General features: G+C 47.7%; 3 protein-coding genes across 10 annotated transcripts; all 3 read right to left on the bottom strand.

Annotated features, from left to right (window-relative positions):
- Positions 1-443: 443 nt before the first annotated feature.
- LOC147242133 (protein FAM177A1-like) lies at positions 444-7,337 on the bottom strand. 2 transcript variants are annotated; one of them, XM_086189048.1, is made up of 4 exons: positions 6,964-7,337; positions 6,044-6,110; positions 2,908-3,005; positions 444-2,827 (listed from the first exon to the last, which is right to left on the bottom strand). In XM_086189048.1, exons 1-4 carry the CDS (start codon positions 7,276-7,278, stop codon positions 2,645-2,647), a joined length of 663 nt encoding a protein of 220 aa, XP_086045174.1. In that variant the 5' UTR covers positions 7,279-7,337; the 3' UTR covers positions 444-2,644. The 2 variants fall into 2 exon arrangements, with proteins under 2 accessions (XP_086045174.1, XP_086045175.1); XM_086189049.1 differs by having other exon boundaries at positions 445-2,827; positions 6,970-7,334.
- A 353-nt stretch (positions 7,338-7,690) lies between these two features.
- cenpa (histone H3-like centromeric protein A) lies at positions 7,691-11,824 on the bottom strand. Of its 4 annotated transcripts, none has more exons than XM_086189053.1 (5): positions 11,472-11,643; positions 10,679-10,844; positions 10,479-10,600; positions 9,602-9,676; positions 7,691-8,328 (listed from the first exon to the last, which is right to left on the bottom strand). In XM_086189053.1, the coding sequence occupies exons 2-5, from the start codon at positions 10,797-10,799 to the stop codon at positions 8,200-8,202; spliced, it is 447 nt and encodes a 148-aa protein (XP_086045179.1). In that variant the 5' UTR covers positions 10,800-10,844; positions 11,472-11,643; the 3' UTR covers positions 7,691-8,199. The 4 variants fall into 4 exon arrangements, with proteins under 4 accessions (XP_086045179.1, XP_086045176.1, XP_086045178.1 ...); XM_086189050.1 differs by lacking the exon at positions 11,472-11,643 and adding an exon at positions 11,668-11,824 and having other exon boundaries at positions 7,692-8,328; positions 10,679-10,849; XM_086189052.1 differs by lacking the exon at positions 11,472-11,643 and adding an exon at positions 11,668-11,812 and having other exon boundaries at positions 7,692-8,328.
- A 1,478-nt stretch (positions 11,825-13,302) lies between these two features.
- Positions 13,303-25,958, bottom strand: LOC147242131 (microtubule-associated protein RP/EB family member 3-like). Of its 4 annotated transcripts, XM_086189428.1 has the most exons (10): positions 25,849-25,958; positions 23,996-24,063; positions 23,680-23,819; positions 23,454-23,599; positions 22,726-22,885; positions 21,759-21,800; positions 20,294-20,430; positions 19,883-20,035; positions 16,852-17,050; positions 13,303-14,517 (listed from the first exon to the last, which is right to left on the bottom strand). In XM_086189428.1, the coding sequence occupies exons 3-10, from the start codon at positions 23,798-23,800 to the stop codon at positions 14,492-14,494; spliced, it is 984 nt and encodes a 327-aa protein (XP_086045554.1). In that variant the 5' UTR covers positions 23,801-23,819; positions 23,996-24,063; positions 25,849-25,958; the 3' UTR covers positions 13,303-14,491. The 4 variants fall into 4 exon arrangements, with proteins under 4 accessions (XP_086045554.1, XP_086045556.1, XP_086045555.1 ...); XM_086189430.1 differs by lacking the exon at positions 16,852-17,050 and having other exon boundaries at positions 25,849-25,957; XM_086189429.1 differs by lacking the exon at positions 21,759-21,800 and having other exon boundaries at positions 25,849-25,957.
- Positions 25,959-26,574: the final 616 nt, after the last annotated feature.

Genomic DNA, 26,574 nt, shown 5'->3' with positions numbered 1-26,574 from the left:
CCTGGACCTGGCACAACAAGGGTTCAGGGGTCAGGCCGTCTGGGCATCGGCACCATTGCAGCGGCCACCTGTAGCAGCAAAGCTACTGCTCAGATAGGAAGTGGGCGGTGCCGGGACTTTCCAGAGCGCAGTGTGCGTGTGTGACATGTCCTTTGACTGTCAAGTGCATGTTCGTGCATTTGTGTATGTTTGAGCGAGAGAGAGAGTGAGTGAGTGTGTGTCTGTGTGGTTGTGTTAAAGCACACTGTGCAAACAGACAGCAACTGTGAAAAGTCATGCAATGGAGCATTGCTGCAGTGCAGATGTTGTTGAACTGCTTCATGTAGCTGAAAAAATAATAAATACTAAAAAATTCAAATTGGGTTTGTTTTCTGTAGCAAAAATTTCAATTTCATGTCATTAAAGCAGCATCAACAAATTGTTTTTAATGTCTTTTTTTCATACTTTAATGAGATTCATGCCAGACATCACAGAGATCACAGTTCACGAGACTTACATCCTTTTATCTTAACACACACACACACACACACACACACACACACACACACACACACACACACACACACACACAAACATACACGAGTGGTTCTGAGTTCAACTCGTTTTTTGTTCCTTCACACCACAATCGTGGAGCCTTCCAGGAGAACCACTCAAAGCCGTCTGATGGGTTTCATGCTGTGTCATAACACTGATATAAACTCTGATGGTCTGGTTGGGTTCAGGCAGCTGGATTTGAAATTGCTACTTCCTGGTTCTTCCCAATTTTATACAACAGCCTTGATGCGCTGTTGGAAATGTGATACGAGCAGTTGGAGTCAGGACGCAAAAAACAGGCTCCAGCTCCACCATCTGGTCCTACAGCTGTTGTACATTTGAGCAACACTACATCAAAACGGCCTCATCAAAATGCAAAGAAGGGAGGAGGTGGGGGTGGAGCCTATCCCGGCAGCCTTCCCCCTGGACAGGTCACCAGTCCATGGCAGGGCCAACACATAGAGACAGACAACCATTGGCTCTCCCAGCCACGCCTACGGTCAATTTAGAGTCTGGATTAACCTGGTCCCTCTTGATGTCTTTGGACTGTGGAGGAAGCTGGAGTACCAGAGAGAACCCAGCAGGAACAGGGAGAACATGGAGACTCACCCAGAAAGACCCCGTGCTGCAGCCGGGGCTCCACCCACAACCTTCTTGATGGGGGGCCACAGGGAGGACCACTGCTCCACCCACAACCTTCTTGCTGGGGGCCACAGTGAGGACCACTGCTCCACCCACAACCTTCTTGCTGGGGGCCACAGTGAGGACCACTGCTCCACCCACAACCTTCTTGCTGGGGGCCACAGGGAGGACCACTGCTCCACCCACAACCTTCTTGCTGGGGGCCACAGTGAGGACCACTGCTCCACCGGGCCTCCTCAGATTAAGTTTTGTCTTGTAATATATTTGTGTCAGTGCACTACGCACTCACATCACATGCACCTAAGACGTCCGTGGCTGAACCAGACGAAAGCGGCGTGGCTCTACTGCTGTAGTGAAATGGCGAGTGAAGGCAGAATTAAATCTTCAAATATTCAAACATGGCAACAGACAGGATCAATCAGGATAAGAAGTGTGGTGCAGGAGGAGAATAAACAGAGCCGCTCTGATGAAACCCCAGCTGCTCAAGTTAGCAACAAATGCTACCAGACACCGAGGAGCTGTGCCTCCAGAGGTCTCCAGTCTGGACTCACGGGGACTGAGGGCACACAGTTCTAGTCTTGTTTTGTTGCACATTTAAACAAAGTCACAAAGTTCGCCTCAGTATTGCAGTTACGGCGTATGCAGTAGTGTCAGCGGGTTTTACTGTCCTTCTAAGGTCATGGAGTCACTAGTGAGGTCACTGACCTCACAACCAACCCACTAGAGTGTCACAGTGACATCACTAACCTTCTTCTTCTTCTTAGTTTGACATTTCAGAAACAAATATGAAAGTCAGACAAGAATTGATTTTATTCAAATTTCTTCACAGTGTTACTACATTAATAGAAAAATGTTGTAATTCATTAAATTGGTTCAGTCAAATAAATAAATTTACATGAATATAAAAACATTGTGCTTTAAAAAGTTGCAGGTGTACATGAAGGTGATCTGGAGTAGATAGAGGCTGAACGCGCGCTGTGCTTCCTCACAGGCGTTCGGCGCAGGCCAGTCTTACTAAGCATGAACAAAGACATGAGTACACAGGTGAGTGTGGCGCCACACGCATCACCAACACACCTGGGCCACCAGGCTAGCAGGCTGCATTACAAATAAACTCTCAAAGGCCTGGCCGCCGTGGCGAGGGAGGCACAGTGTGTGGTCCAGTACAGGCACAAGAGGAGCAACACCGACCTTTGACTCCACAGGGAGTGTTTGAATTCAAGAGGTTGCCAAAGCAACAGACATTGTCCCGGATGAAGGAAGATGAGCAGGGCGCCTACACCTGCCCTCTAATGCAGATACACAGGTGGCCAGATGTCCGTCACCCTATCAGCTACTATTTTTGTTGCTAGGACCCTGGTGGTCCTTGCTGTGCGTCTCAGCGTGTCAAACTAAATGGTGCACGTGAACAAGACAGGTGTTCCTTCTCACACTCACACACACACATTAAAGCACCTGTGTCAAGCGCTCAGGTTGCCGTGATGATGGCTGGGACTACAGCGCTCGACAGTGATGGACTTTCATCCTGGACCTGATAGGTGACGTCCTCCGACGGGTTCTCGAGGCTGATTGGCTCGACATCTTCCTCCTGAGGTTGAAGCTGGTAAAAGGAGCGTTCTGCCTCTTCTGACAGCCGGTTCTCCTCCTCCCTCTGACACAAAAACACAGTCAATTAAAACACAGACTCTGACTGATTGAGGAGCTACAGAACATTTTGTAGAACCAACCAACCTCTTTCTTCATCCTGTAGTATTCATCGATGGCGTATTGATATTTGTGGGATGTTATACCGAAGAGTGATGCCATCCTCTCGCCCAGGTACTCACACGCTGGACATTGAGAGACACGTCAGACAAAATATCCTCAGCAAATCCATGATGGACAACATTTCCCATGAACCCTATCAATGAACAGGGAGGGAGGAGCTTCTTCTCTGCTAATAGTGAATTGTAAATAATTCTTATATTTGGGGTGGAAAATTTCTCGTAAATTTCTTTTTTCTAAAAATAACTTTACTCGTGTAGACTGGACTACAGTAGACTGGACTAGAATAGACTGGACTAGTGTAGACTAGAATAGAATGGACTGGACAAGTGCAGACTTGACTAGAATAGACTGGACTAGTGTAGACTGGACGAGAATAGACTGGACTAGTGTAGACTAGACTACAGTAGACTGGACTAGTGTAGACTAGACTATAATAGACTGGACTAGAATAGACTGGACTAGTGTAGACTGGACGAGTGTAGACTGGACTAGAATAGACTGGACTAGTGTAGACTAGACTACAGTAGACTGGACTAGAATAGACTGGACTAGTGTAGACTAGAATAGAATGGACTGGACAAGTGCAGACTTGACTAGAATAGACTGGACTAGTGTAGACTGGACGAGAATAGACTGGACTAGTGTAGACTAGACTACAGTAGACTGGACGAGTGTAGACTGGACTAGTGTAGACTGGACTAGAATAGACTGGACGAGTGTAGACTAGACTAGACTAGACTGGACTGGTGTAGACTGGACTAGAATAGACTGGACTCATGTAGACTGGACTACAGTACACTGGACTAGAATAGATTGGACAAGTGTAGACTAGACTACAGTAGACTGGACTAGTGTAGACTGGACTAAAGTAGACTGGACTATGATAAACTGGACAAGTGTTGCCTAAACTACAGTGGACTGGACTATTGAAGACTAGACTAGAATAGACTGGACTAGTGTAGACTAGACTACAGTAGACTGGACTAGACTAGACTGGACTAGTGTAGACTAGAATAGACTGGACTAGTGTAGACTTGACTAGAATAGACTGTACTGGACTAGTATAGACTAGACTACAGTAGACTGGACTTGAATAGACTAGACTAATGTAGACTTGACTAGAATAGACTGGACTGGACTAGTATAGACTAGACTACAGTAGACTGGACTAGTGTAGACTGGACTACAGTATACAGGACTAGTGTAGACAAGACTATAATAGACTGCACTGGTGTAGACTGGACTAGAATAGACTGGACTAGTGTAGACTGGACTAGTGTAGACTAGACTACAGTAGACTGGACGAGTGTAGACTGGACTAGAATACACTGGACTAGTGTAGACTGGAATAGTGTAGACTAGACTACAGTAGTCTGGACTCGAATAGACTGGACTAGTGTAGACTAGACTACAGTAGACTGGACTTGAATAGACTGGACTAGTGTAGACTGGACTAGACTAAACTAGTGTAGACCGGACTAGTGTAGACTAGACTAGAATAGATTGGACTAGTGTAGACTGGCATAGCGTAGACTAGACTAGTGTAGACTGGACAAGTGTAGACTAGACTAGAATGGACTGGACTAGTGTAGACTGGACGAGAATAGACTGGACTAGTGTAGACTGGACTACAGTAGACTGGACGAGTGTAGACTGGACTAGAGTAGACTGGACTAGTGTATACTGGACTAGAATAGACTGGACTAGTGTAGACTAGACTACAGTAGACTGGACTAGAATAGACTGGACTACAGTAGACTGGACTAGTGTAGATTAGACTACAGTAGACTGGACTAGAATAGACTGGACAAGTTTAGACTAGACTACAGTAGACTGGACTAGAATAGACTGGACAAGTTTAGACTAGACTACAGTAGACTGGACTAGAATAGACTGGACTAGTGTAGACTAGACTACAATAGGCTGGACTAGAATAGACTGGACTACAGTAGACTGGACTAGAATAGACTGGACTAGTGTAGACTAGAATAGACTGGACTAGAATAAACTGGACTAGTGTAGACTAGACTAGAATAGACTGGGCTAGTGTAGACTTGACTAGAATAGACTGGACTAGTGTAGACTGGACGAGAATAGACTGGACTAGTGTAGACTGGACTACAGTAGACTGGACGAGTGTAGACTGGACTAGAATAGACTGGACTAGTTTAGACTGGACTACAGTAGACTGGACTCGAATAGACTGGACTAGTGTAGACTAGAATAGACTGGACTAGTGTAGACTTGACTAGAATAGACTGTACTGGACTAGTATAGACTAGACTACAGTAGACTGGACTAGAATAGACTGGACTAGTGTAGACTTGACTAGAATAAACTGGACTGGACTAGTATAGACTAGACTACAGAAGACTGGACTAGTGTAGACTGGACTACAGTATACTGGACTAGTGTAGACAAGACTATAATAGACTGCACTGGTGTAGACTGGACTAGAATAGACTGGACTAGTGTAGACTGGACTAGTGTAGACTAGACTACAGTAGACTGGACGAGTGTAGACTGGACTAGAATAGACTGGACTAGTGTAGACTGGACTAGTGTAGACTAGACTACAGTAGACTGGACGAGTGTAGACTGGACTATAATAGACTGGACTAGTGTAGACTGGAATAGTGTAGACTAGACTACAGTAGACTGGACTCGAATAGACTGGACTAGTGTAGACTAGACTACAGTAGACTGGACTCGAATAGACTGGACTAGTGTAGACTGGACAAGACTAAACTAGTGTAGACCGGACTAGTGTAGACTAGACTAGAATAGATTGGACTAGTGTAGCCTGAACTACAATAGACTGGACTACTGTGGCCTGGAGTTCATTAGACTGGACTAGTGTAGCCTGAACTACAATAGACTGGACTACTGTGGCCTGGAGTTCATTAGACTGGACTGGTGTAGACTGGACTAAAATAGACTGGACTACTGTGGTCTGGACTAGTGTAGACTGGACATGTTTGAAATAACCAACTACTGTGAAAAAGCGATTTCTCTAGAACCTTCCTTTCAGCTGAGGCAGCAGGATCTTTCTTCAAGCCAGAGCTTTGTCATGTATGAACCCTCCCTAAACTGAACGCACCTGAGATGGTGGATGTGGCAGCTCTCCACATGTGGAACCAGAAATACGGACCCCAGGTCATCTTAGACTGCAATGCAAACAACATCAACAAACACTGGACAACCAAGTCACTGGATGAGCAGCCAGCAGGTGGCCGCAGCTGTGACATCATCACAGGTAGACCTGTGCAAAGAGGGATCAGTGGTCTGGCATGAAAGACACAATCACACTCTCATCATGTAGGACTTCCCCACACATTGGGCCTGCGAGCAGGGCTGCGTCCGCATTGCCAAGCAGGTCTGATGGTAGGTCTCAGAGCAGGTCGTAGGCTGTCTGAAACCACAACTGGCGCGAGTAGCGACCTACTTCGCAACCTAAATTCCAGCCTAAACACGCCCACATTGGAGGTCGGTTCAGGTGCATCCTACGGAGCAACCTATGGCCCACAATGCACCGCGGACTTCTTCTTTGTCCCCTAAAACTTGTGGACCTGCAAGCCAAGTTTGGGCCACCAACAGCCTCCCATTCTGATGCAGCACCAACATTGATAGTCATTGTTGATGACTAAAGGTGCGTTCACACCAAACACAACGCCACGTGAACACACCTTGACAGGTGCGTCAATGTGCTTAATAATAGAGAATGAGTGAAAGGTGCGTTCAGAGTGGGGTGCAGTACCACAGTCAGGCCAGCAGGTGGGGCTTTCGTTGGTGCTGTCTACCTATTTGCAGTATCTCTGCTCTGCCAGCAGAGGTCGTGCTTCACCACCATCTTCTAGGGTGTCTGAATGGTGCTGCTGTGTTTATGTTGGAGGAGGAGGACGTAGCGGTAGGACGTAGGTTGGTACTTGGCAGTTCGGACGCAGCACCGGTCACATAAACCAATAACTCATGACATAGCAAACCTTCCACACACACACAAACACACACGCCCCTCCTCACCCTCACCGCATCAAGCGGCGAGGACAGCAGGTCCTTCCTCTCCTTGTCCTGGTCCTCGTCGTCGTCGGTACTGTACTCCTCCATGGTCTCTCCGCTGGAGAAGTGGATGATCCTGCGGGGGACCTTGTCCCTCTGGTCCAGATCCCCCAACTCAACCCTCTCCAGGTCCCGGGCTGGGCTCTGGGACAGGCGCGTCATTCGTCCGGTGTGTGTGCGAGCGTGAACTGGATCCAGCGGTTTACCGACCTGCTGCCCGTCCGCATCCTGCCCCACCGACACGCTGACGTCTGTTCGACACAGCGACAGATCGGCCATTGTCCTTCTCTCGGTCGCCGGATGCTGTGGTGACGATGATGACGTTTCGACTGCGTGCGCTAACAAACCCCGGAAGTGCCGCCCGACGTGCCTTCATCAGAAAATCCCTCCATAATCTCAGACCCATGAATTGATCGATTTATCTCGAATATCTGGAGGGAAACTTCCGTTTGACCTCAGAATGACGAAGTGTAAACACCGAAAACTGCGACTAAACGTCACGAATAACAACGTCATATTTATTTGAAGTATCAACTTTTCCCTGAAATCTTTGACGGGAACAACATGGTTTTATTCGGTTCCCAGTTTTCCCTTAAACTGGAATCTTTGGCTTTAATGCCATCAACACTGATCAGAGTTCCTCGATGGGAGGGTGATGAGATAACCTGAACACGTGACGCATGACATCACAACAACGCATGATCCCAAGAAACTAACAAGAACTCTGTTTATTCCAAAAAGAACACCTGAGAAACATGGCGTCACAAATACACACCAGGATAATGACAAAGACACATCCAGGACGTCTCTGAGCAGCAACCCATCTCCGACAGCATGTCCAGACCCGAGCTGCTCATGAAGAATAGTCTCCTTCCTTGCTGGAGATAACACGCCCACTTCTGCGTGCTAAGCTAACTAGCTAGTCTGTCTCTGGGATGATGGACTGTACAAACTTTCCCAGACGCTGATGTTCCTTTAAATGTATGACTTCTAAAAACCTGATGTACTTCAGACAGAAGACGTTCCCTCACCGACACATTCCAGGTACGGAGCAGGAACCTTTGGACCAAGGCAGCAGGAAACTGACACAAGTGTGAGCGTGAGTCTGTCCGCCATCACTGGCAGGACGGAGCTGGTCAAACTGATCAAACACCTGGAAAAGCGTCTAACCCAACGCTCGCGCTCACTCCTCAGAGCTCTTTAAAGATTCTCCGGTCCTCTGATCCTTCTGGCCAGCTGAAGGTCACGAGGGAACAAGGTGACCCGCTTGGCGTGGATTGCACACAGGTTGGCGTCTGCAAATAACATGACGAGGAAGGCCTCGGCCGCCTGGAGGAAGAGGAGGGGACACGTTAGCTAACATCACCCGTGGTAGAAGCAGGAACTGGCACCTTTCTAGTTGATGCTGCTGTCTTCTAGTAGCTGAGACTGAGTGACGCGTGCATGAACGCTCACGAGGCTTCAGCGCTCGTCCCCCAGGTGACTCTCACTGCTGGACTGTGTCCTCAGCACCTTGTTGAGGACCTGCTGTCAGAAGAAAGTTTGGCTCTGACAAAATGTGACATCGTCTCATTTTGTCGATCAGAATATCTGATTATCTGCTCACGACGGACGCCACCAAGTCAGACAGATTTTGACACCATTTGGTTCCATCACTGTGCTGGGTTCTGAGCGGCAGGAGCGATGAAAAGCCTGTTGACCTAGTGTTGTATGACATCATCAGCGAACAGTGATGAGCAAAGTCACGCCTGCCGGCTGTTTTACTGGTAGTGGGACATCTGCTGTAAACTGATGCTGGACAAAGACCAGCAGCACGGCAGAGTTCCCTGGTGTGCGTCGAGAGACAAGAGGGACGTTGCTGCTGTCAGCTGGGACAGCCACACAGCAGCGGCGTCCCTGAGCAGTGCCTTAATGACCTTTCCTCCAGGGACCAGCAGGACAGCTGAGAAAAAATTACATCTGTGAGAAAGAGCAGCAACTCTTCAGTGACCCGCTGGTTAGCTGGTTAGTGGAGTTATACAAGGCTAAACCAGGGGTCGGCAACCCGCGGCTCTGGAGCCGCATGCGCCTCTTTCATTCTGATGTTGCGGCTCTGCGTGGCCTGGGAAGATAAATTCTAAGTGTCCGATTGAAGTGGATGTTATTTGTCTCAAAAACGTGGATCGTGTCTTCTTATCAAGTCAAAGTTTTAACTTCTTTCTTCAGTCCTTGTGCAGTTCGGTGATCAGCATTCGCCTTCTTCAGAGACGTGTGACAGCACTGGACGTGTCAGCAGGCAGCCGGCATGCGCGGAAAGACCAGCGACACCAAAACTGCGCAAAATCTGAACAAAGTATTGTCTTTGTGTTTGTGCATTTGTTTAATTGTAGTTGTAAATTGTAAGATTATTGTGATCTGAAATATTTAAATAAAATTATAAATAATTCGGGACTATGAGCCGGTCAGATGATTGGAACCTGAAACTGATGCAGACAGAGAGTAGGCGACTCCAGCCGGCAGGTGGTGGCGACACGGCCGGAGGAAAAAACAACAGTGGTGCTGTGAATATTTGCTCGCTCCTGGTGTGGACCGGCACTGCTGCTCCTGCTAGTGGGCTGCTTACCTCCTGCAGGGCCAGGAGAGCGTAGACCTGCCACCTGAGAGGATCTCTGGAAAAACTCTCACACACCTCACGAACCTGAGCCAAGAGCAGGAGGAAGATGATCAACACAACAAGATCTCTGAAACACAACTCCAACTACTGCGCTCAACACCGGGCTCATCGGTGCCTCCAAGTTCTCCAGGTATTAGTCGCTCACAAACGTGTTCAACTGTTTAAATCTTCACACTTAAAACAGCAACACCTGAATCCTGCACATCTGCAACAGACATTTCATCAGCAGCGATCAGAAAAGACTTCAAAAGAACTTTCAAGTTCCAGTGGAGCTTTGGAGGTGCTGCGTCAAATCACTGCTCCCAGTCAGGAAAGTAGTTCCGGCTACGTGTCTGATTCTACCACTACAACGTCTCCTCATGTTAAACTGGTGTTCATCACCAAGGTTACACAACCCTCCTGATATTAATGCAGGCAGAGAGGGAGCTACGCTAACACTTCCCACCCACTACCAGTCACTGTGCTAAGCTAACACTTCCCACCCACTACCAGTCACTGTGCTAAGCTAACACTTCCCACCCACTACCAGTCACTGTGCTAAGCTAACAATTCCCACCCACTACCAGTCACTGTGCTAAGCTAACACTTCCCACCCACAACCAGTCACTGTGCCAAGCTACCACTTTTCAGTCAGTGTGCTAAGCTACCACTTTTCAGTCAGTGTGCTAAGCTAGCTAACTAGCCTGGGTCTCAGGAACCTACAAAACAAAACAAAAAAAAGTAAAGTACCTTGTCCCTGACACACATACTTCCTGATGGACTTCTGAAGTACCTTGTTCCTGCAGTGTTCTTATAAATAAAATCTTTCTGTGAATGTTGGACCCACCAGGCGACAGAAGGGTCCCTTCCTGAGCAGAAGGTCGGTGCTCTTCTGGTATTTACGGATCTCCCTCAGTGCCTTGGTTCCGGGTCGGAACCTTCTCTTCTTGGGTGTAGCAGGAGGCCTCCCTGCACCACAGAGTCAAAATTTTTTGCGATGTTTTAAAGAGGAAGCAAACAAGGGTTTGATGTGGATGCGTCTCTCACCTGAAGCTCCCCCAGATCCCTTGGACTGTGTCTTTGAACCGGAGGCCCCCGGGTCCAATAAGGGGGGGCGACGTGTCGGGGTCTTCCCCTTCCTCCGGCTGGCAGATGTATCGTGACGCATCGCCTCCTATAACTGATCAGGACCACCAGAGGGAAAACACGGCTGCTACGCTGGGGACAAATAGCTTAAGTTGAACTCTCAATTATGCCTCCCGTCAGCTGATTAATTCATCCAAGGTCAAAGGTCATATAAGTTTGAGCAAAGTAATATGCATTTAATTGAATTAAGTTGCAGAAATACAAACACATGACTTGGAATTTGAGGACTTCATGTACTTGAGGGTCAACTCTTAACCAAATGATACTGAGATGAGAGACCCAGGGGTCAGAGGTCACGCTGTCTCCTCACATGGGATGATAAGATGATTGTAACTAGCTCAACTACAGCTGCTTCCATTGGTGGGTCCATCAATTCGGCCTCAGGAACACTGCCGCTATAATTAGACGTGTTCATCTGGAATTAACAAACAAAGCTGCCAGATCCACCCAACGACCTGAAGAACGAGTTACTTGGTGGATGAGCGGGTTCCGTGTCTGACCCTCGATCCACAGTCCCCAAAATGATGATCTCCATTTCTGGGCTGTTAAAGTGTCTGAACCAGCCGCGGAAGCCGTTTGACAACGTCACTCGACTCAGTCAGTCGGCACTATTTTTCTTCCGCCCCCTTATTATTGACGGTTACCGGCTGCAGTTCAATCTGCCGTGGAGCGCCACAGAAACAACGTTACTTACTTCATGACCCTCACTTCGTCGCGGCTGGGCGGCTGCTGCCGACACGCCGACAGAAAATCCCGTTAAACTACTCAACATTCGCGAGACAGTGGCAGCGGGAGATGTCCGATTAGCGCGTTAGCTCGAGTCCTCACGTCGGAGTCATTAGTTAGTATTAATTCACTGACGTCACAGACGTAACTGTAGGTTAACGTACCTGCTGAGCTTTAAAATACACTCGAGTTTGGTAAAAGGACCTTAAAAGACTGAAAGACTCCGGACAGCCGACAAGATCAACAGCAGCTCCACCGAGATTCAAACGAAGCCTTCATCGGATCAACCAATCATAGGAAACTGAGGGGGCGGGTCGAGCTCTGCGGGGCGCTTGGTAAGCACAAAAGAGTCGCTAGTTGGGCGGGAACTGAGCCTCAGCGTCCACATGTGATTATGGATGTTCCCGCGAGACTCTCCGGGTTACGCTTGTGGATGAATGAAACTCACTTCGAAGCAGAGCCTAAACCAGAACAATGATAATAAGAACAATAATAATAATAATGATGATGATAATAACAATAAAAATAATGATAATAAGAACAACAACAATAATAATAATGATGATGATAATAATAAAAATAATGATGATAATAAGAACAACAATAATAATGATGATGATAATAACAATAAAAATAATGATAATAAGAACAACAATAATGATGATAATAACAATAAAAATAATGATAATAAGAACAACAATAATGATGATGATAATAAAAATGATAAGAACAATAATAATAACAATGATGATAATAAAAAATAATGATAAGAACAATAATAATAAAAATGATGATGATAATAATAAAAATAATGATGATAATAAGAACAACAATAATAATGATGATGATAACAATAAAAATAATGATAATAAGAACAACAATAATGATGATGATGATAATAAAAATGATAATAAGAACAATAATAATGATGATAACAATAAAAATAATGATAATAAGAACAACAATAATGATGATGATGATAATAAGAACAATAATAATAACAATGATGATAATAAAAAATAATGATGATAAGAACAACAACAATAATAATGATGATGATAATAAAAATGATAATAATGATGATAAGAAGAACAACAATAATAATAATAATGATGATGATGAGCCAATGGTTGTCTGTCTCTATGTGTTGGCCCTGCCATGGACTGGTGACCTGTCCAGGGGGAAGGCTGCTGGGATAGGCTCCACCCCCACCACCCTCAACAGGAGAAGAGGGGGAACATGGAGGGATGGAGGGATGATGGAGGGATGGATGATTGATGGATGGATGGATGATGGATGGATGATTGATGGATGGATGGATGATTGATGGATGGATGGATGGATGATATTTGTGAAATAAATTCTCTTCACGTCAGGATGGGGGTCCTGGTTCTTCCTGCAGTCTGCATAGGTGCATGGGGATCATAAAGGACTAGAGGGTCAAGAGACGGGTGTGTCTGGTTTCAGGATCCGAAGCCTGCCAGTCTTTGGGGACGGGGGTTGTGTGACTGTATCTGTGGAACGTGTCTTTATAAGCAGGAGAGAGCAGAAACGTCCAGTTGTGAGGTCCATAAATCAACCGTTGGCCTCCAAAGGGGGTCTGGTCTCTGACCTCTCGTGTGTTGTATTGCTAACCACTCCTTGTACAAGAAAATAAATTCTACTTAAACTTTGATTCTTCGGATCCAGTCTCTATCATTTAAGGGTCATTAAGAAGAAATTATGGCAATAATGGTAATAAAGTTAAGGACTTTCTTAGCATGAATTCACGGCAGATTAAAAAACACAGCAGGGGTCCATTGTCTGTTCTCGTATGTCAGAATTTTAATTCACTGCAGCAGAACTTCCAAAGGTCAGTAAATCGCATGGTTTCCATGGCATCAAAGGAAGCAAGGCTTGCTCTAACTAATACAAGTCATCTGCTGGCTGTCAATCACAATAAACCACACCCACAGTGGTATATAAATTCTATGCAACATGAAAAACAAATCAAATACAGCAACAGAACAGAAACAGAAGAGCGTTTCACGCCATTGATGCAGTCAAACATCAGTAATTTGGTGTTTTTGTCTGGAGACAAACCTTTTGAACCTTGGTTCTTTAACCTTAGTCTGACTCATGAGTGGAACTTTGACAACTCTGACTTGGCCTTTAAGAATTCAATGCAGATAAAAACAAACCTCTTTCACGTAAAAACTGGAGCCTCTTCCTGTGTCTGCTGTTGGCATGCGATCATGAATCTGTTCACTCGGTTTCATAACATTTAGTGCAACCCCAAAGTTTCCCCACACAGACGTGTGAGTTGTCAGAAGCAGAATAAAGCTGATAAAATATAAATAAATAAGAACATAAATACACGGTGCTGTCTCACAGGAGCTGAGACCAGACAGGGAGCTAAACCTCCGCTGCGACAACTTGTTGCATATTATCACTTTTTAAACTCATTTCCACCTCAATAGTTCAGCGTCGGTGGCGTCTCTACAGCCTGAATCAATGTAGCTATGGAGATGTCTTCCAAACGCACACAGGAGCGTTGCAGGCGCACCTGAAGCCAGAAACATCTGACTCCTCCTCACACTGACTATTTTATAGATTTAGATCTCCAAACAATCAATGCTGTTGTCTCCTTGAACCTGGGCCAGACTGACAGGCTCAGGGATGAAGCTGCCCCTCAGCCTCCAGGGCAGCAGACCCACCAGCCTGCCAGACCAGCTGCTGGCGCCGGACCAAACAGGTCCGGGTTAAGTGTTCTTTGCTAGTACGTAAGAGCGAGCTAGGCTGCAGGGTAAAGAGGTCACTGATGTGAACAGCCAGAGATGAGATGTCAGAGGTCAGGAGAGGTCGTAGAGGTCAAATAAAAGGTCAAAAATGTAACTAATGATGAGAGAAAAAGGTTATGATGATCCAGGTCAGGGGAAGAGGAGGATGAAGACAGAAGGAGGCACTCAGAACTCCTCCTGATCTCCTCCGGCACCATCATCGAGTTCATCATCCTCTGGTGGTGCAAATCCCTCCTGCAGTGAAAAAAATCCAGGTCAGTGTCAGGTGGGGCAGAACCAGAACCACACAAGTGTCACCATTGTTCATCTCTGACATCACACACAAACTGTCACTGACACTGGTTATTCTGTAGGTGCACCAGTCACCACTAGAGGGTGCAGAGGTGGAGTAACACACACACACACACACACAGATGTACTGATGCTGAACAACAACATAGAGGAGGAGGCATTCACACCTGTGCCTGTGTACCTGCAAATTCCAGAGAGGGCAGAACTAACAAGTCATCAGTGTGCGTTCGAGTGTGTGTGGGTTCAGGATCTTCATTGTCACACCATCTCACATTTTCATGTTAGGGGTACGAAAATTGGACTCAGGTCCCGGGTTAGCAAGACACAGAACAATAAGACAGACTAAACTAACAGAATAGGCATTTCCGTATATCCATATCAATAAGGTATAAAATCAAACATAATGTGTGTGTGTGTTAGCGCGCACATATGTATGGACTAGTCCAAAGACATCAAGAGGGACCAGGTTAATCCAGACTCTAAATTGACCGTAGGCGTGGCTGGGAGAGCCAATGGTTGTCTGTCTCTATGTGTTGGCCCTGCCATGGACTGGTGACCTGTCCAGGGGGAAGGCTGCTGGGATAGGCTCCACCCTCAACAGGAGAAGAGGGGGAACATGGAGGGATGGAGGGACACAACCTAAATTAACCTTTGGTTCTTTGTCAAAACACTGAATTGTTCTCATTCAAAAGGAACCTCAAGTTGTGAATGCTTCAGTTTGGCGCCACCAGGAATGCTGCAGTGGGAAGCACCCACCATGCTGACTTCAAAGGAATTCTTGAGTACCATCGACTGAAAGTTCCAAGTACTCCCTCCAGGTCTTCAATAGCAGCATCATTGCAGTTACTGTGGGAAATCTTGTCATAATACGTGTTGCAGTTATGACCCCGCCCCTCAGATGTGGCGCTTAGGAGTATGGAAACACCAGGCCTGCCACCACGCACCCAGAGCACCTGCCTCGACCCTCATCTACCATCACTCTGTCATCTCTTCCATCTCGCTTTCATCTCTACCATCTCTCTCATCTCTACTACCTCTGTCATCTCGACCAACTCTCTCTCATCTCTATCTCTCTGTCATCTCGACCAACCTCTTTCATCTCTATCTCTCTGTCATCTAGACTACTTCTCTGTCATCTCTACCACCTCTCTGTCATCTCTATCTCTCTGTCATCTCGACCAACCTCTTTCATCTCTATTTCTCTCTCATCTCTATCTCTCTGTCATCTCGGCCAACCTCTTTCATCTCTATCTCTCTCTCATCTCTACCACCTCTCTGTCATCTCTACCACCTCTCTGTCATCTCTACCACCTCTCTGTCAGCTAGGAACTGCCATCCTACTTTGGATGGTGCATCTCTCTTATCTAGGAACAGAGGCCAGTTTGTTAGCCATACTAATCCCTGACAAGCTCCCAGAGTTCAGACCAGCAGGCAGAGCTGCAGGTTAGCACGCCCTCTGCTGGTTCCTTGGTGTTGTCACCCACCCAGCCTATAGAAACTGTGTCTGCCCTGAGGCTTTATAAGCCTGCACCCAAATCTGGAGGAGGAACTTATAGCAACTTAGTTAAAATTAAAACCACTGCTCCAGCAAACCAACCCAGTAAAACTATTAAATGTGGTTTGCTTAATATTCGATCTCTCCCATCCAAGTCTCTCCTAGTGAACGATTTAATTACTAATTATCAGATTGGTGTATTAGCACTCACTGAAACCTGGGTGCAGCAAGATGAGTGTGTTAGTTTAAATGAATCTTGCCCTCCTGGTTACATTCACTACCATGTACCTCGCACCACTGGCAGAAGAGGAGGAGCTGCAATCTATCAGTCAAATTTGCTCATTAACCCTCCACCTAATTGTTCATTAACTCATTTGAGAGCCTGACTGTCAGCTTCTCCCTCCCAGACTGGAAAGCAGAGAAACCACTCTTACTTGCTGGGGTGTACCGTCCTCCTGCACCTTATTCTGAGTTCTTAGAAGAATTCCCTGACTTTCTGTCTAACTTGGCATTGAACTCAGACAAAGTCATTCTAGTGGGTGACTTGAACATCCATGTGGACGTCAATGATGATTCTCTGGCCACTGCGTTTAAGTCGCTTCTTGATTCTGTTGGCTTCTGTCAGAGGGTAAACAAACCCACTCACACTTTTAATCACATCCTTGATTTAGTACTCACTTATGGAATAGAAGCTGACCTCATCACAGTTCTTCCTCAGAACCCCGTCTTGTCTGATCACTCCTTAATTACATTTGAATTTACTTTAACAAATTATATCCTACCTGGGAAAAAGTCCTGCTTCAGTAGATGTCTATCTGACACTGCTGTTTCTAGATTTAGGAGCTTATTCCAGCAGAGCTTGCTGCCACATCTTGTAGTGATATAATGGGCAGTTATGCTGATTTCACCCCCTCGCAGGTAGACTATCTTGTGGACAGCACTGCAGCAGCACTCCTTGGGACACTTGATGCCGTAGCTCCCCTGAAAAAGAAGGTTATCAACCAGAAAAGAATAGTTCCCTGGTACAGCCCAGAGCTGCGTGCCTTAAAACAGAAGACCAGACAACTGGAAAGGAAGACACATTCCAGCACGAGGAAGTCCACCAAGCCTGGAAGGAGAGTTTATTAATATATAAAAAGAACTCTGTAATGCCAGAAGCGCTTCCTACTCGTCCCTGATAGACAAGAATAAGAACCACCCCAGGTTCCTCTTCAACACTGTGGGCAGGCTCACCAAGAACCACAGTGCTGTTGAGCCATGCATCCCCCAACTCTCAGCAGTAACGACTTCCTTTCTTTCTTTACTGAAAAGATTGTGAATATTAGAACAAAGATTGCCAGTAATGGAGGACAGACTACAGTCCCATAGAAGCACCTCCCAGACTTGGTGCTCACTTGGACAGCTTCTCCCCATCGACCTGTCAGAATTAACTTCTGCAGTCGGTTCCTCCATGTCAGCCACTTGTCTGCTGGATCCCATCCTAACAAGCCTCCTTAAGGATGCCTTCCCTCTAGTCAACACTTCTATATTTAACCAAATTAATCTTTCCTTAGTCACAGGTTATGTGCCACAGGCCTTTAAGGTGGCTGTCATCAACCCTTTACTTAAAAAACCTTCTCTTGACCCAGATGTGTTAGCCAACTATAGGCTGATATCCAACCTCCCTACATCTCCAAGATCCTTGAGAAGGTTGTCCTGGAGCAGCTACATGAACATCTGCACAGCAACGAGCTCTTTGAAGCCTTCCAGTCTGGATTCAGGGAACACCATAGCACTGAACCAGCACTGGTCAGAGTCTCTACTGATCTTCTTACAGCTTCAGACAGAGGTCTTGTCTCTGTCCTTTTGGACCTCAGTGCTGCATTTGACACCATCGACCACAGCATCCTGCTACAGAGACTAGACCATGAAACTGGGATTAAAGGAACTGCCCTAAAATGGTTTAAGTCCTACTTATCTGACAGGTTTCAGTTTGTTAATGTTAATAATGACCATTCAGAGTACAGCAGAGTCACATATGGAGGACCACAGGGTTCAGTTTTAGGACCGATTCTCTTCACTCTTTACATGCTCCCATTAGGTGACATAATCCGGAAGCACTCGATCAACTTCCACTGTTATGAGGACGACACACAACTTTACTTGTCGATGGAGCCAGACGACACAAGCCAGTTTACTAATCTGCTAGACTGCCTGAAAGACATTAAATCCTGGATGTCCTCTATCTTCTTAATGCTCAATTCAGATCAAACTGAGGTCATCATGTTTGGACCTGAACCCCTCAGGGACACCTCTCTAACCAGATCACTACTCTAGATGGCATCACCCTGACCCTGAGGACAACTGCAAGGAACCTTGGGGTCATTTTTGACCAGGACCTTTCCTTCAGCTCCCACATAAATCATGTGACCAGGACCGCCTTCTTCCACCTGCAGTATCGCTAAGATTAGGAACATCCTTTCCCAGAGTGATGCTGAAAAACTGGTGCATGCATTCATCACTTCTAGGCTGGACCACTGCAACTCTCTCCTGTCAGGATGTCCCAACAACTCTCTAAAGAGTCTCCAGCTGGTCCAGAACGCTGCAGCCAGGGTTCTGACAGGAGTTAGAAGAGAGAAGACATCTCTCCACTTTAGCTTCTCTCCTTCCTGTAGGATCTAGAATCCACTTCAAAATCCTTCTGCTGACTCATCAGGCTCTCAATGATGAAGCTCCATCCTCTCTGAAAGAACTCATAAGTCCCTCCTGTCCTACCAGAGCACTCCGCTCCCAGAATGCAGGTCTGTTAGTGACTCCCAGTATCAATAAAAACAGACTGGGAGGTAGAGCCTTCAGGTTCCGGTTCCTCTACTGTGGAACCAGCATCTCTCCATGGGTCAGAGGGGCAGCCACTCTGACTACTTTTAAGTCCAGGCTCAAGACCTTCCTCTATGACAGAGCCTTCAGTTAGGACTGGTTCAGGTAGCTCTGAACCATTGATAGCTATGCTGCTACAGGCTTAGACTGCTGGGGGACACATCAGGTTACATGGAGCCCTCCTCTCCTCTCCTCTCTCATCCCTCCCCTCCCCTCCCCTCCTCTCCTCTCCTCCTTGGTGTCTCGCAGTCTCTCTGTGTTTCCACAGATCCACCAGAGCTCCAACCGCCACCTGCATCACCCCCCCACCCCCCCCTATTCCCTACTGTTACACCGGCCTGCGCTCCCCTCCCATGAACCAGTCTTCCATCCAGTCCCCCATCAAGCTGGCTTGCTCTCCCTGCCTCCCCTCCCATGAACCAGACTGCCATCCAGTCCCCCATCAAGCTGGCTTGCTCTCCCTGCCTCCCCTCCCATGAACCAGTCTTCCATCCAGTCCCCCATCAAGCTGGCTTGCTCTCCCTGCCTCCCCTCCCATGAACCAGTCTACCATCCAGTCCCCCATCAAGCTGGCTTGCTCTCCCTGCCTCCCCTACCAGAAGCTTCCTTCTTCAACTGTTATTAACATTTCCATGTTTCCTCCATTCTGTGTTATAAACTGTTTTCTTCTCTGTACCAACATCTACTGCACGTCTGTCCCTCCTGGTGAGGGATCCTCCTCCCCTCCTCACCCTGAGGTTTCTCCCATTTTTCCCTGTTCAAGGTTTTCTATGGAGTTTCTCCTCAGTCGATGTGAGGCTCTGAGGGCAGAGGATGTTGTTATGATGCCATGACGCCTGGAGACAAACTGGTGGGGAAAACAGGCTACAAAGAAAACTGCCTTGCCTCTCAACCAAGTCTTGTCACCTCTGTACCACCTCTCTTTTATCTCTCTGTCATCTGTATGTGTGTGTTTACCTCTGTCGCATACAGTATGGCCAGGATTTTGTTGAGGACTTGGTTGTTTTCCTCTCCACTTTCCTGGCAGATGAGTTCAATGTCCCTCAACTTTCCGAAGTAGAAATCCCTCTCTTTCTCCAGCCCGTCCACATTCAGCTTCAGATCGAGCAGCTGCAGAAAGACATGACAGGAGACAGTCCTCTCTCTCTCAACTCCCCGTCTCTCTCTCTCTCTTTCATGTGCAGGATCGAGGGATGATAGAGGGGTGGTACAGGGAGGTAGAGGGGTGATCAAGGGTTGATCCAGGGCTAAACACCTTGCCCTCAGATGCACCAGCGCAATGATTCATCAAATCTTCTCCCATCATGGATCTTTGCGATGGACAGGTGCATCAACATCCGTGTGTGTGTGTGTGTGTGTGTGGGGTACCTGCTGGTTCAGCTCCATCAGCTCTGCGTCTCCTCCGTTGCGGGTCATGGTGGTGCTCCGGCGTGTCGCTGTTACATTGATCTGCCTTTGGGGGGCAGGGACGGTCTTTGGTGCTGTAGGGGACGTTCTTATTGGCCCTGAAAGACCAAAAACCAACATCTGTATTTATGACCTAGGTAGGAAGCTCAGGCCCCCCTCCCCGACAGCTCTGCACTACTGTTGGATTTCATGACCTAAATGACACACTTTTTTCAGAACAAACATACACATGCGTGTCATCTTCTGAGGAAACAGAACAACAGCCAAACTGAGCCTGGAGCCTGATCCTCTACAGCTGGCAGAAGCTAGACCTCCTCAATCCTGAGCAGCTACAATATCCTGGCCAGGGGAGGATGCCGTCTTTGTTGGAGAACTGAAAGACACTAGCAGCACCAAGTCCAGCTCCAAACCCACGATGAGGTGAACCATTGCTGAGGGGAACTATGGACATGTAGAACCACCAATGAGGAGAACCATCGAAGAGGAACCCTTCGGATGAGGATGTTGCCCTGCCCTGACGTTCGAAAAGGCGCACTGAGGGACACAGGTGACGATTCTGTGTTCATAAACTGCATCATCCTGGAGCTTCCATGTGTGTGACAACCAACTGATTTATTGTCACATGGAATCAAGAACCATCTGTGTCTACCAGGTCACGTGACAGGTCACGTGACACACTAATGGATGAGCACTGCATCATCGATGCTCTTCTACTGGTTAGAGTTTTACCACTGCAGAAAAGCAAGGACACAAGGTTCTCTTGGGTCCTGTTACTGACTTCAAGGTATCAGTTCGACTGTGTCAACCCTACTGAGGAGCCACCGACTGCCAAAGTACAGCCACAAACTACTACAGTGTTACTACACACATTACTACATGCATTCAGAGCCCACAAACGACAAGACTTCGATCCAAGTAACAAATATAAGTGAAAGCCAGAGTTGCCAACTCAGCCACGATGCTAGCGAGTCTTCAGACCTCTAGCACATCCTTCTGGTGATACTGGAGATTTTAGGAGACTCTGACTCAAAAGAAAGAATGGCTGCTGAACTGACCCCCCCCCCCCCAAAAACAATTGAGAAATTTCAGCAGTAAATTGAAAATATTCGTTTTCATATCTGCTTTTTGCCTCTGGTTCTTTTTTCATTATCAATTGTTTTGAACAAATTGTGACATCAAATTAAACTATGAACAGATTTGTAGGTATAAACCTATGTAGGGTATTTTCTGTCTGATGACCATGATTCTTTCTCTGCCATATAAAGAAAATGTCAATTATTTATAATGCATATCAGTTGATGATGTCACATAGCATCTTCTGGAAACTTTTAGGACAACCAATAGCAACTTTTCTTATTCATGAGTTGGCAACACTGCTAAATCCTTGAGTGTCTCTCTCTCACACACACACAAACAAGGTTGTTACCTGAGCATGCAGGTCTTTTAACTTTGAGATGAAGGGTTTCACCTGTTTAGAGGTGGGACGTGTTTCATTCATTTTCATTATTAGAAGAATCACATTGTCACAAACAACTGACACAATGAGTGTGCTGTACCGGTGTGGAGAGGAGGGGGCGTGTGCTGTACCGGTGTGGAGAGGAGGGGGCGTGTGCTGTACCTGTTTGGAGAGGAGGGGGCGTGTGCTGTACCAGTGTGGAGAGGAGGGGACGTGTGCTGTACCGGTGTGGAGAGGAGGGGGCGTGTGCTGTACCTGTGAGGAGAGGAGGGGGCGTGTGCTGTACCGGTGTGGAGAGGAGGGGGCGTGTGCTGTACCTGTGAGGAGAGGAGGGGGCGTGTGCTGTACCTGTGAGGAGAGGAGGGGGCGTGTGCTGTACCTGTGAGGAGAGGAGGGGGCGTGTGCTGTACCGGTGTGGAGAGGAGGGGGCGTGTGCTGTACCTGTGAGGAGAGGAGGGGGCGTGTGCTGTACCTGTTTGGAGAGGAGGGGGCGTGTGCTGTACCAGTGTGGAGAGGAGGGGGCGTGTGCTGTACCAGTGTGGAGAGGAGGGGGCGTGTGCTGTACCTGTGAGGAGAGGAGGGGGCGTGTGCTGTACCTGTGTGGAGAGGAGGGGGCGTGTGCTGTACCTGTGTGGAGAGGAGGGGGCGTGTGCTGTACCTGTGTGGAGAGGAGGGGGCGTGTGCTGTACCTGTGTGGAGAGGAGGGGGCGTGTGCTGTACCAGTGTGGAGAGGAGGGGGCGTGTGCTGTACCTGTGTGGAGAGGAGGGGGCGTGTGCTGTACCTGTTTGGAGAGGAGGGGGCGTGTGCTGTACCAGTGTGGAGAGGAGGGGGCGTGTGCTGTACCTGTGTGGAGAGGAGGGGGCGTGTGCTGTACCTGTTTGGAGAGGAGGGGGCGTGTGCTGTACCTGTTTGGAGAGGAGGGGGCGTGTGCTGTACCTGTTTGGAGAGGAGGGGGTGTGCCCTCCAGGCCTTGCCGCGACTGTAGAGGATCATATTCCTTTCCATCATAGTTTGCATCAAAAAACTTCTTAAACCACTGAAGGAACTCAAAGTTGTCCTGGAATTTGCCCTTTACCAGCCTCTCCACCGGAATAATCTGAGCCGCAACAAAAGAGAGAAACCAGGGATTAGGCTTTTTAACTGTTACCGTGACAACACAGGAGACACAAGCCACGGCCCATTCAGGGTTGAAAAATGAGATTGGACCCGACAGGGGGCAGAAGATGTTGAGGCGTCTCCATCTTTTAATCAATTTACTTTCTTTCCATGGTGCGAAACTGGGAGAAGAAGTACTGTGATGCTGATGCATTTTCTGGTTCAGGGTGGTTCTGCATTACACACTCCTGATCAAAATCTTCAGACCAGTTAAAAAAAAATAGTATGAATTTGCATTTTGCACTGTTGGATCTTAAGAAGGTTCAAAGTAGAGCTTCAAAATGCAAAAAGAAGAAATGGGAACAAGAGCGCAAAAGTTGTGAGCAGGCGATTTACTGGGGAATCGTTCAGTTTTAAAAATGTGATGTTGCTGAACCGCAACATAAGAACCCCCCTAAGATCACTTCTGGCCCCTGAACTGTGACTGTGTCTTGGTTGTTTGCAGGTCCCCTCCCTAATCCCGGTGGTTTGATCAGCTGGCGTGTGTGCGTGCGCGTGAGTACGCTCACCTTATCCACATTCATCCTCTTGAATGAAGCCTGTAACACTTTGAAGTTGTGGATGTATTCATGTTCTAGTTTAGCGTTGAACTTGATTTTCTTCATCAATATGCAGCCAGGAAACAGCATGTCCATGAACTGGCAGTAAGCAGCACCTGGACAAAACACCCCCCCCCACACACAGGTCTTCATTGATGTTCTCCACAGGACAAAGAGAGGACCTGACCGGGTTTACCTGAACACAGCTGCTCGATCTTTGTGTAGCTCAGCTGCAGCGAGTCATTAACCCACGCCAGCATGTCGTGGCGACTGAGGTTCTCTATGGTCATAGAGGTGGAGTAGACATTCACCGCCATCCTCCCGCTGCACACACACCTGGGCAGACACACACACCAAAACCGATCAGACCTCCATGCGTGTGGGCTGCAAGGATGGATCTCACCTGCGAGTGTCCCAGCTGGATCAGTGGAGGTGATGCAGTGAGTCTGACATTAAACCCCTGATGCTCCAGGGTACAGACACAGCTAGTCATCATTTAGAGATGGCCTCACCTGTGCTGGTTGCGTGTTGGTGTGAACCGTTAAGAACCAGGTTGTACTGGGCCACCTTATGCAGAGACCTGAAGACAGAAAGCAGTACCAAGTCATGTCAGTGAACTAAGAGGTGAAGTTACCAGTCCAGTCACGAGTTCCCTCTGACCCAGATCCTGTTCCAACAATCTAATAATCATCCATCCATCCATCTCTCCATCATCCATCCCTCCATCCCTCCCTCCATGTTCTCCCTCTCCTCCTGTTGAGGGTGGTGGGGGTGGAGCCTATCCCAGCAGCCTTCCCCCTGGACAGGTCACCAGTCCATGGCAGGGCCAACACATAGAGACAGACAACCATTGGCTCTCCCAGCCACGCCTACGGTCAATTTAGAGTCTGGATTAACCTGGTCCCTCTTGATGTCTTTGGACTGTGGAGGAAGCTGGAGTACCAGAGAGAACCCAGCAGGAACAGGGAGACCATGGAGACTCACCCAGAAAGACCCCGTGCTGCAGCCGGGGCTCCACCCACAACCTTCTTGGTGGGGGGCCACCGTGAGGACCACTGCTCCACCCACAACCTTCTTGATGGGGGGGCCACCGTGAGGACCACTGCTCCACGGGCTGCTCTCTGGTAGTCATACTTGTTATATTTGTACAATAATGAAACATGGTGGCCCTGAAGTATCTGATCTGGAGCAGATTCTCCGGACAGCACAATAATCAAAGAAAACTACAGCGTGAAGGTAGCAGATACTGTGATGTACTCAGTTATACTGCTCAGTATCACCTTCAGCTACAACACCCAGCTCCAGTGGGGGATCCCGGACAGTCCAAACCACTTCCTGCTCAGTAAACAGTATACAGGATATTGTGAACAATTACTTCCTGTGACCACTAGCTAATGGGGGTAGCTTAGCTGACAGTTTTGACCCAATGGTGATCAGTCTAGATCAGGGGTGTGAATCTAGTCCAGTACAGCGCAGTGTGGCTGCAGCTTGGTTGATCCAAGTAGATTCAGGTGTTGCTTTTCCTTGGTTGGAATGAAAACCTGCAGCCACACAGCGCTGTACTGGACCAGCTTGAGAACCTGTGGTCTGGACCCTTGGTCCCGCTAATGGTCATGAGGAGTGTTGATATTTGTGTGTTTCCATGTGTTCCACACGTGAAAAACACGCGCGCGCGCGCACACACACACACACTCCATTCGACCCAACAGGGCAAAGCTTGCTTTCCCTGGCAGGGTTAGTTCTACTAGTATCAGAACCAGTACCAGTACCAGTGCAGGGACTTGTCTCACATGTACACGCAGCACCCGCTGAAGTAGGACCTCAATCGGGTTTGGATCGACAGACCAGGTGATACCTGAACTCACGTGACTCAGGGTTCTACAAAGTTTGTCAACAACATGGAGGCGAAACTGTGAGCGATCTCTTATAACTGAACCCGTGTGGCGGGACCAGTCGCAGCTCCGCGTGCTCGGTACCGGGTATGACCCATGTAAATCCTGCTGTGTACCAGGACTGGTGCCGGGTGGGTTCGCGGGTCCACTGCCGTCATGCTAACATGGCTCCCAGCTAACTGATGCTGACGTCGGTGCAGGACCAAGTGAGCCGCTGTTGTTAAGTTTCGGGGGTTCGGTCGGTCTCGTGTCACCGAAACGGGGACTGGGAAGTCCATATTCCATCCGACAGGAAAAGGCTGACCCGTTAGCCTACCGTTACCCCCCTCTGGAGGCCTGAGCACAGAATGACTGTCCCCGCTCCGGGACAGAACTGGTCCGCCGTTCGGGTCGGGACCCCGGCAGCGAACTCCATACCTGAGTGCCCTCGAACCGACGCGGCCTGCGGGTCAAGATGAGTTAGAGAGACTCACTGTGTGCGACTGTGCCCTGTCCGGACCGTCCTCTGGCCCTGGTACCGCGCTTCTCCTCCGTTGCTAGGAACTGCGACTGCCCTCTTAAGCTGCTGGCAATGCGGTGTGCGCATGCGCGGGACCGCGAGCGACACTTCTGTCATGACAAAAAGCGATCTCCTGCCAGAAAATGCTTGCCGTCCGCGGGAGCGCGCTTCCTCCAGTTTCGGCAAGGACACCATCTTCATCCCTCTGTCTGGAACCTTGTATATAGAACCTTCTGTGTGGAACCGTTTGTATAGATCCTTTTATATCAAACCTTCTGCATAGAGCCTTCTGGAGACAACCTTCTGTTTAGAACCTTTTGTAAAGAACCCTCTGTGTAGAATCTTCTATATTGAACCTGTTACAAAAAAAATTTCTGTGTAGAACCTTGTGTAAAGAACCTTGTTTAGAAAATTCTGTATAGAACATTTTACAGAACCTCCTATATAACATTCTATAGAGAACCTTCTATTTAGAACCTTCTGTATATAAGCTTCTCTATCAATCTTTCTGTCTTGTACATACAGAAAGATTTTCCCCTCAAAATGTGCATGTAATTCTTGCTAGGGACATTTCCTGCTCTCTTCAACTCAAGGACTTCTCCCTGGTTTTGAATTCATTAAATGTTCCCTCTTCTGTTATTGATCTCTTATGCAGGAACTTCTTCCCTGAATCAACATTTTGTTTGAGGTTTTTAATCCA

Source organism: Aulostomus chinensis, chromosome 20, assembly GCF_037954235.1.
Source record: "Aulostomus chinensis isolate RoL2024-O1b breed Wild chromosome 20, RoL_Achi_v1.0, whole genome shotgun sequence".
Classification (NCBI taxonomy): domain Eukaryota; kingdom Metazoa; phylum Chordata; class Actinopteri; order Syngnathiformes; family Aulostomidae; genus Aulostomus; species Aulostomus chinensis.
The sequence above is the reverse complement of the archived record's forward strand: the minus strand, read 5'-3'. Positions and strand labels throughout refer to the sequence as shown.

Coding starts and splice junctions, on each gene's coding strand:
- cenpa (XM_086189050.1), bottom strand. CDS start 10,799: ATGCGTCACGATACATCTGCCAGCCGGAGGAAGGGGAAGACCCCGACA. Junction 10,601..10,678: donor GGGATCTGGGGGAGCTTCAG/GTGAGAGACGCA, acceptor TCTGTGGTGCAG/GGAGGCCTCCTGCTACACCC. Junction 8,329..9,601: donor CTCTCCTGGCCCTGCAGGAG/GTAAGCAGCCCA, acceptor CTCTTCCTCCAG/GCGGCCGAGGCCTTCCTCGT.
- LOC147242131 (XM_086189428.1), bottom strand. CDS start 23,800: ATGGCGGTGAATGTCTACTCCACCTCTATGACCATAGAGAACCTCAGT. Junction 20,431..21,758: donor TAAAAGACCTGCATGCTCAG/GTAACAACCTTG, acceptor TTGGTCTTTCAG/GGCCAATAAGAACGTCCCCT. Junction 17,051..19,882: donor CCATACTGTATGCGACAGAG/GTAAACACACAC, acceptor CTTCTTTTTCAG/GGGAGCTACGGCATCAAGTG.
- LOC147242133 (XM_086189048.1), bottom strand. CDS start 7,278: ATGGCCGATCTGTCGCTGTGTCGAACAGACGTCAGCGTGTCGGTGGGG. Junction 6,111..6,963: donor CGCCGCTTGATGCGGTGAGG/GTGAGGAGGGGC, acceptor TTTGCATTGCAG/TCTAAGATGACCTGGGGTCC. Junction 2,828..2,907: donor ACTACAGGATGAAGAAAGAG/GTTGGTTGGTTC, acceptor TTTTTGTGTCAG/AGGGAGGAGGAGAACCGGCT.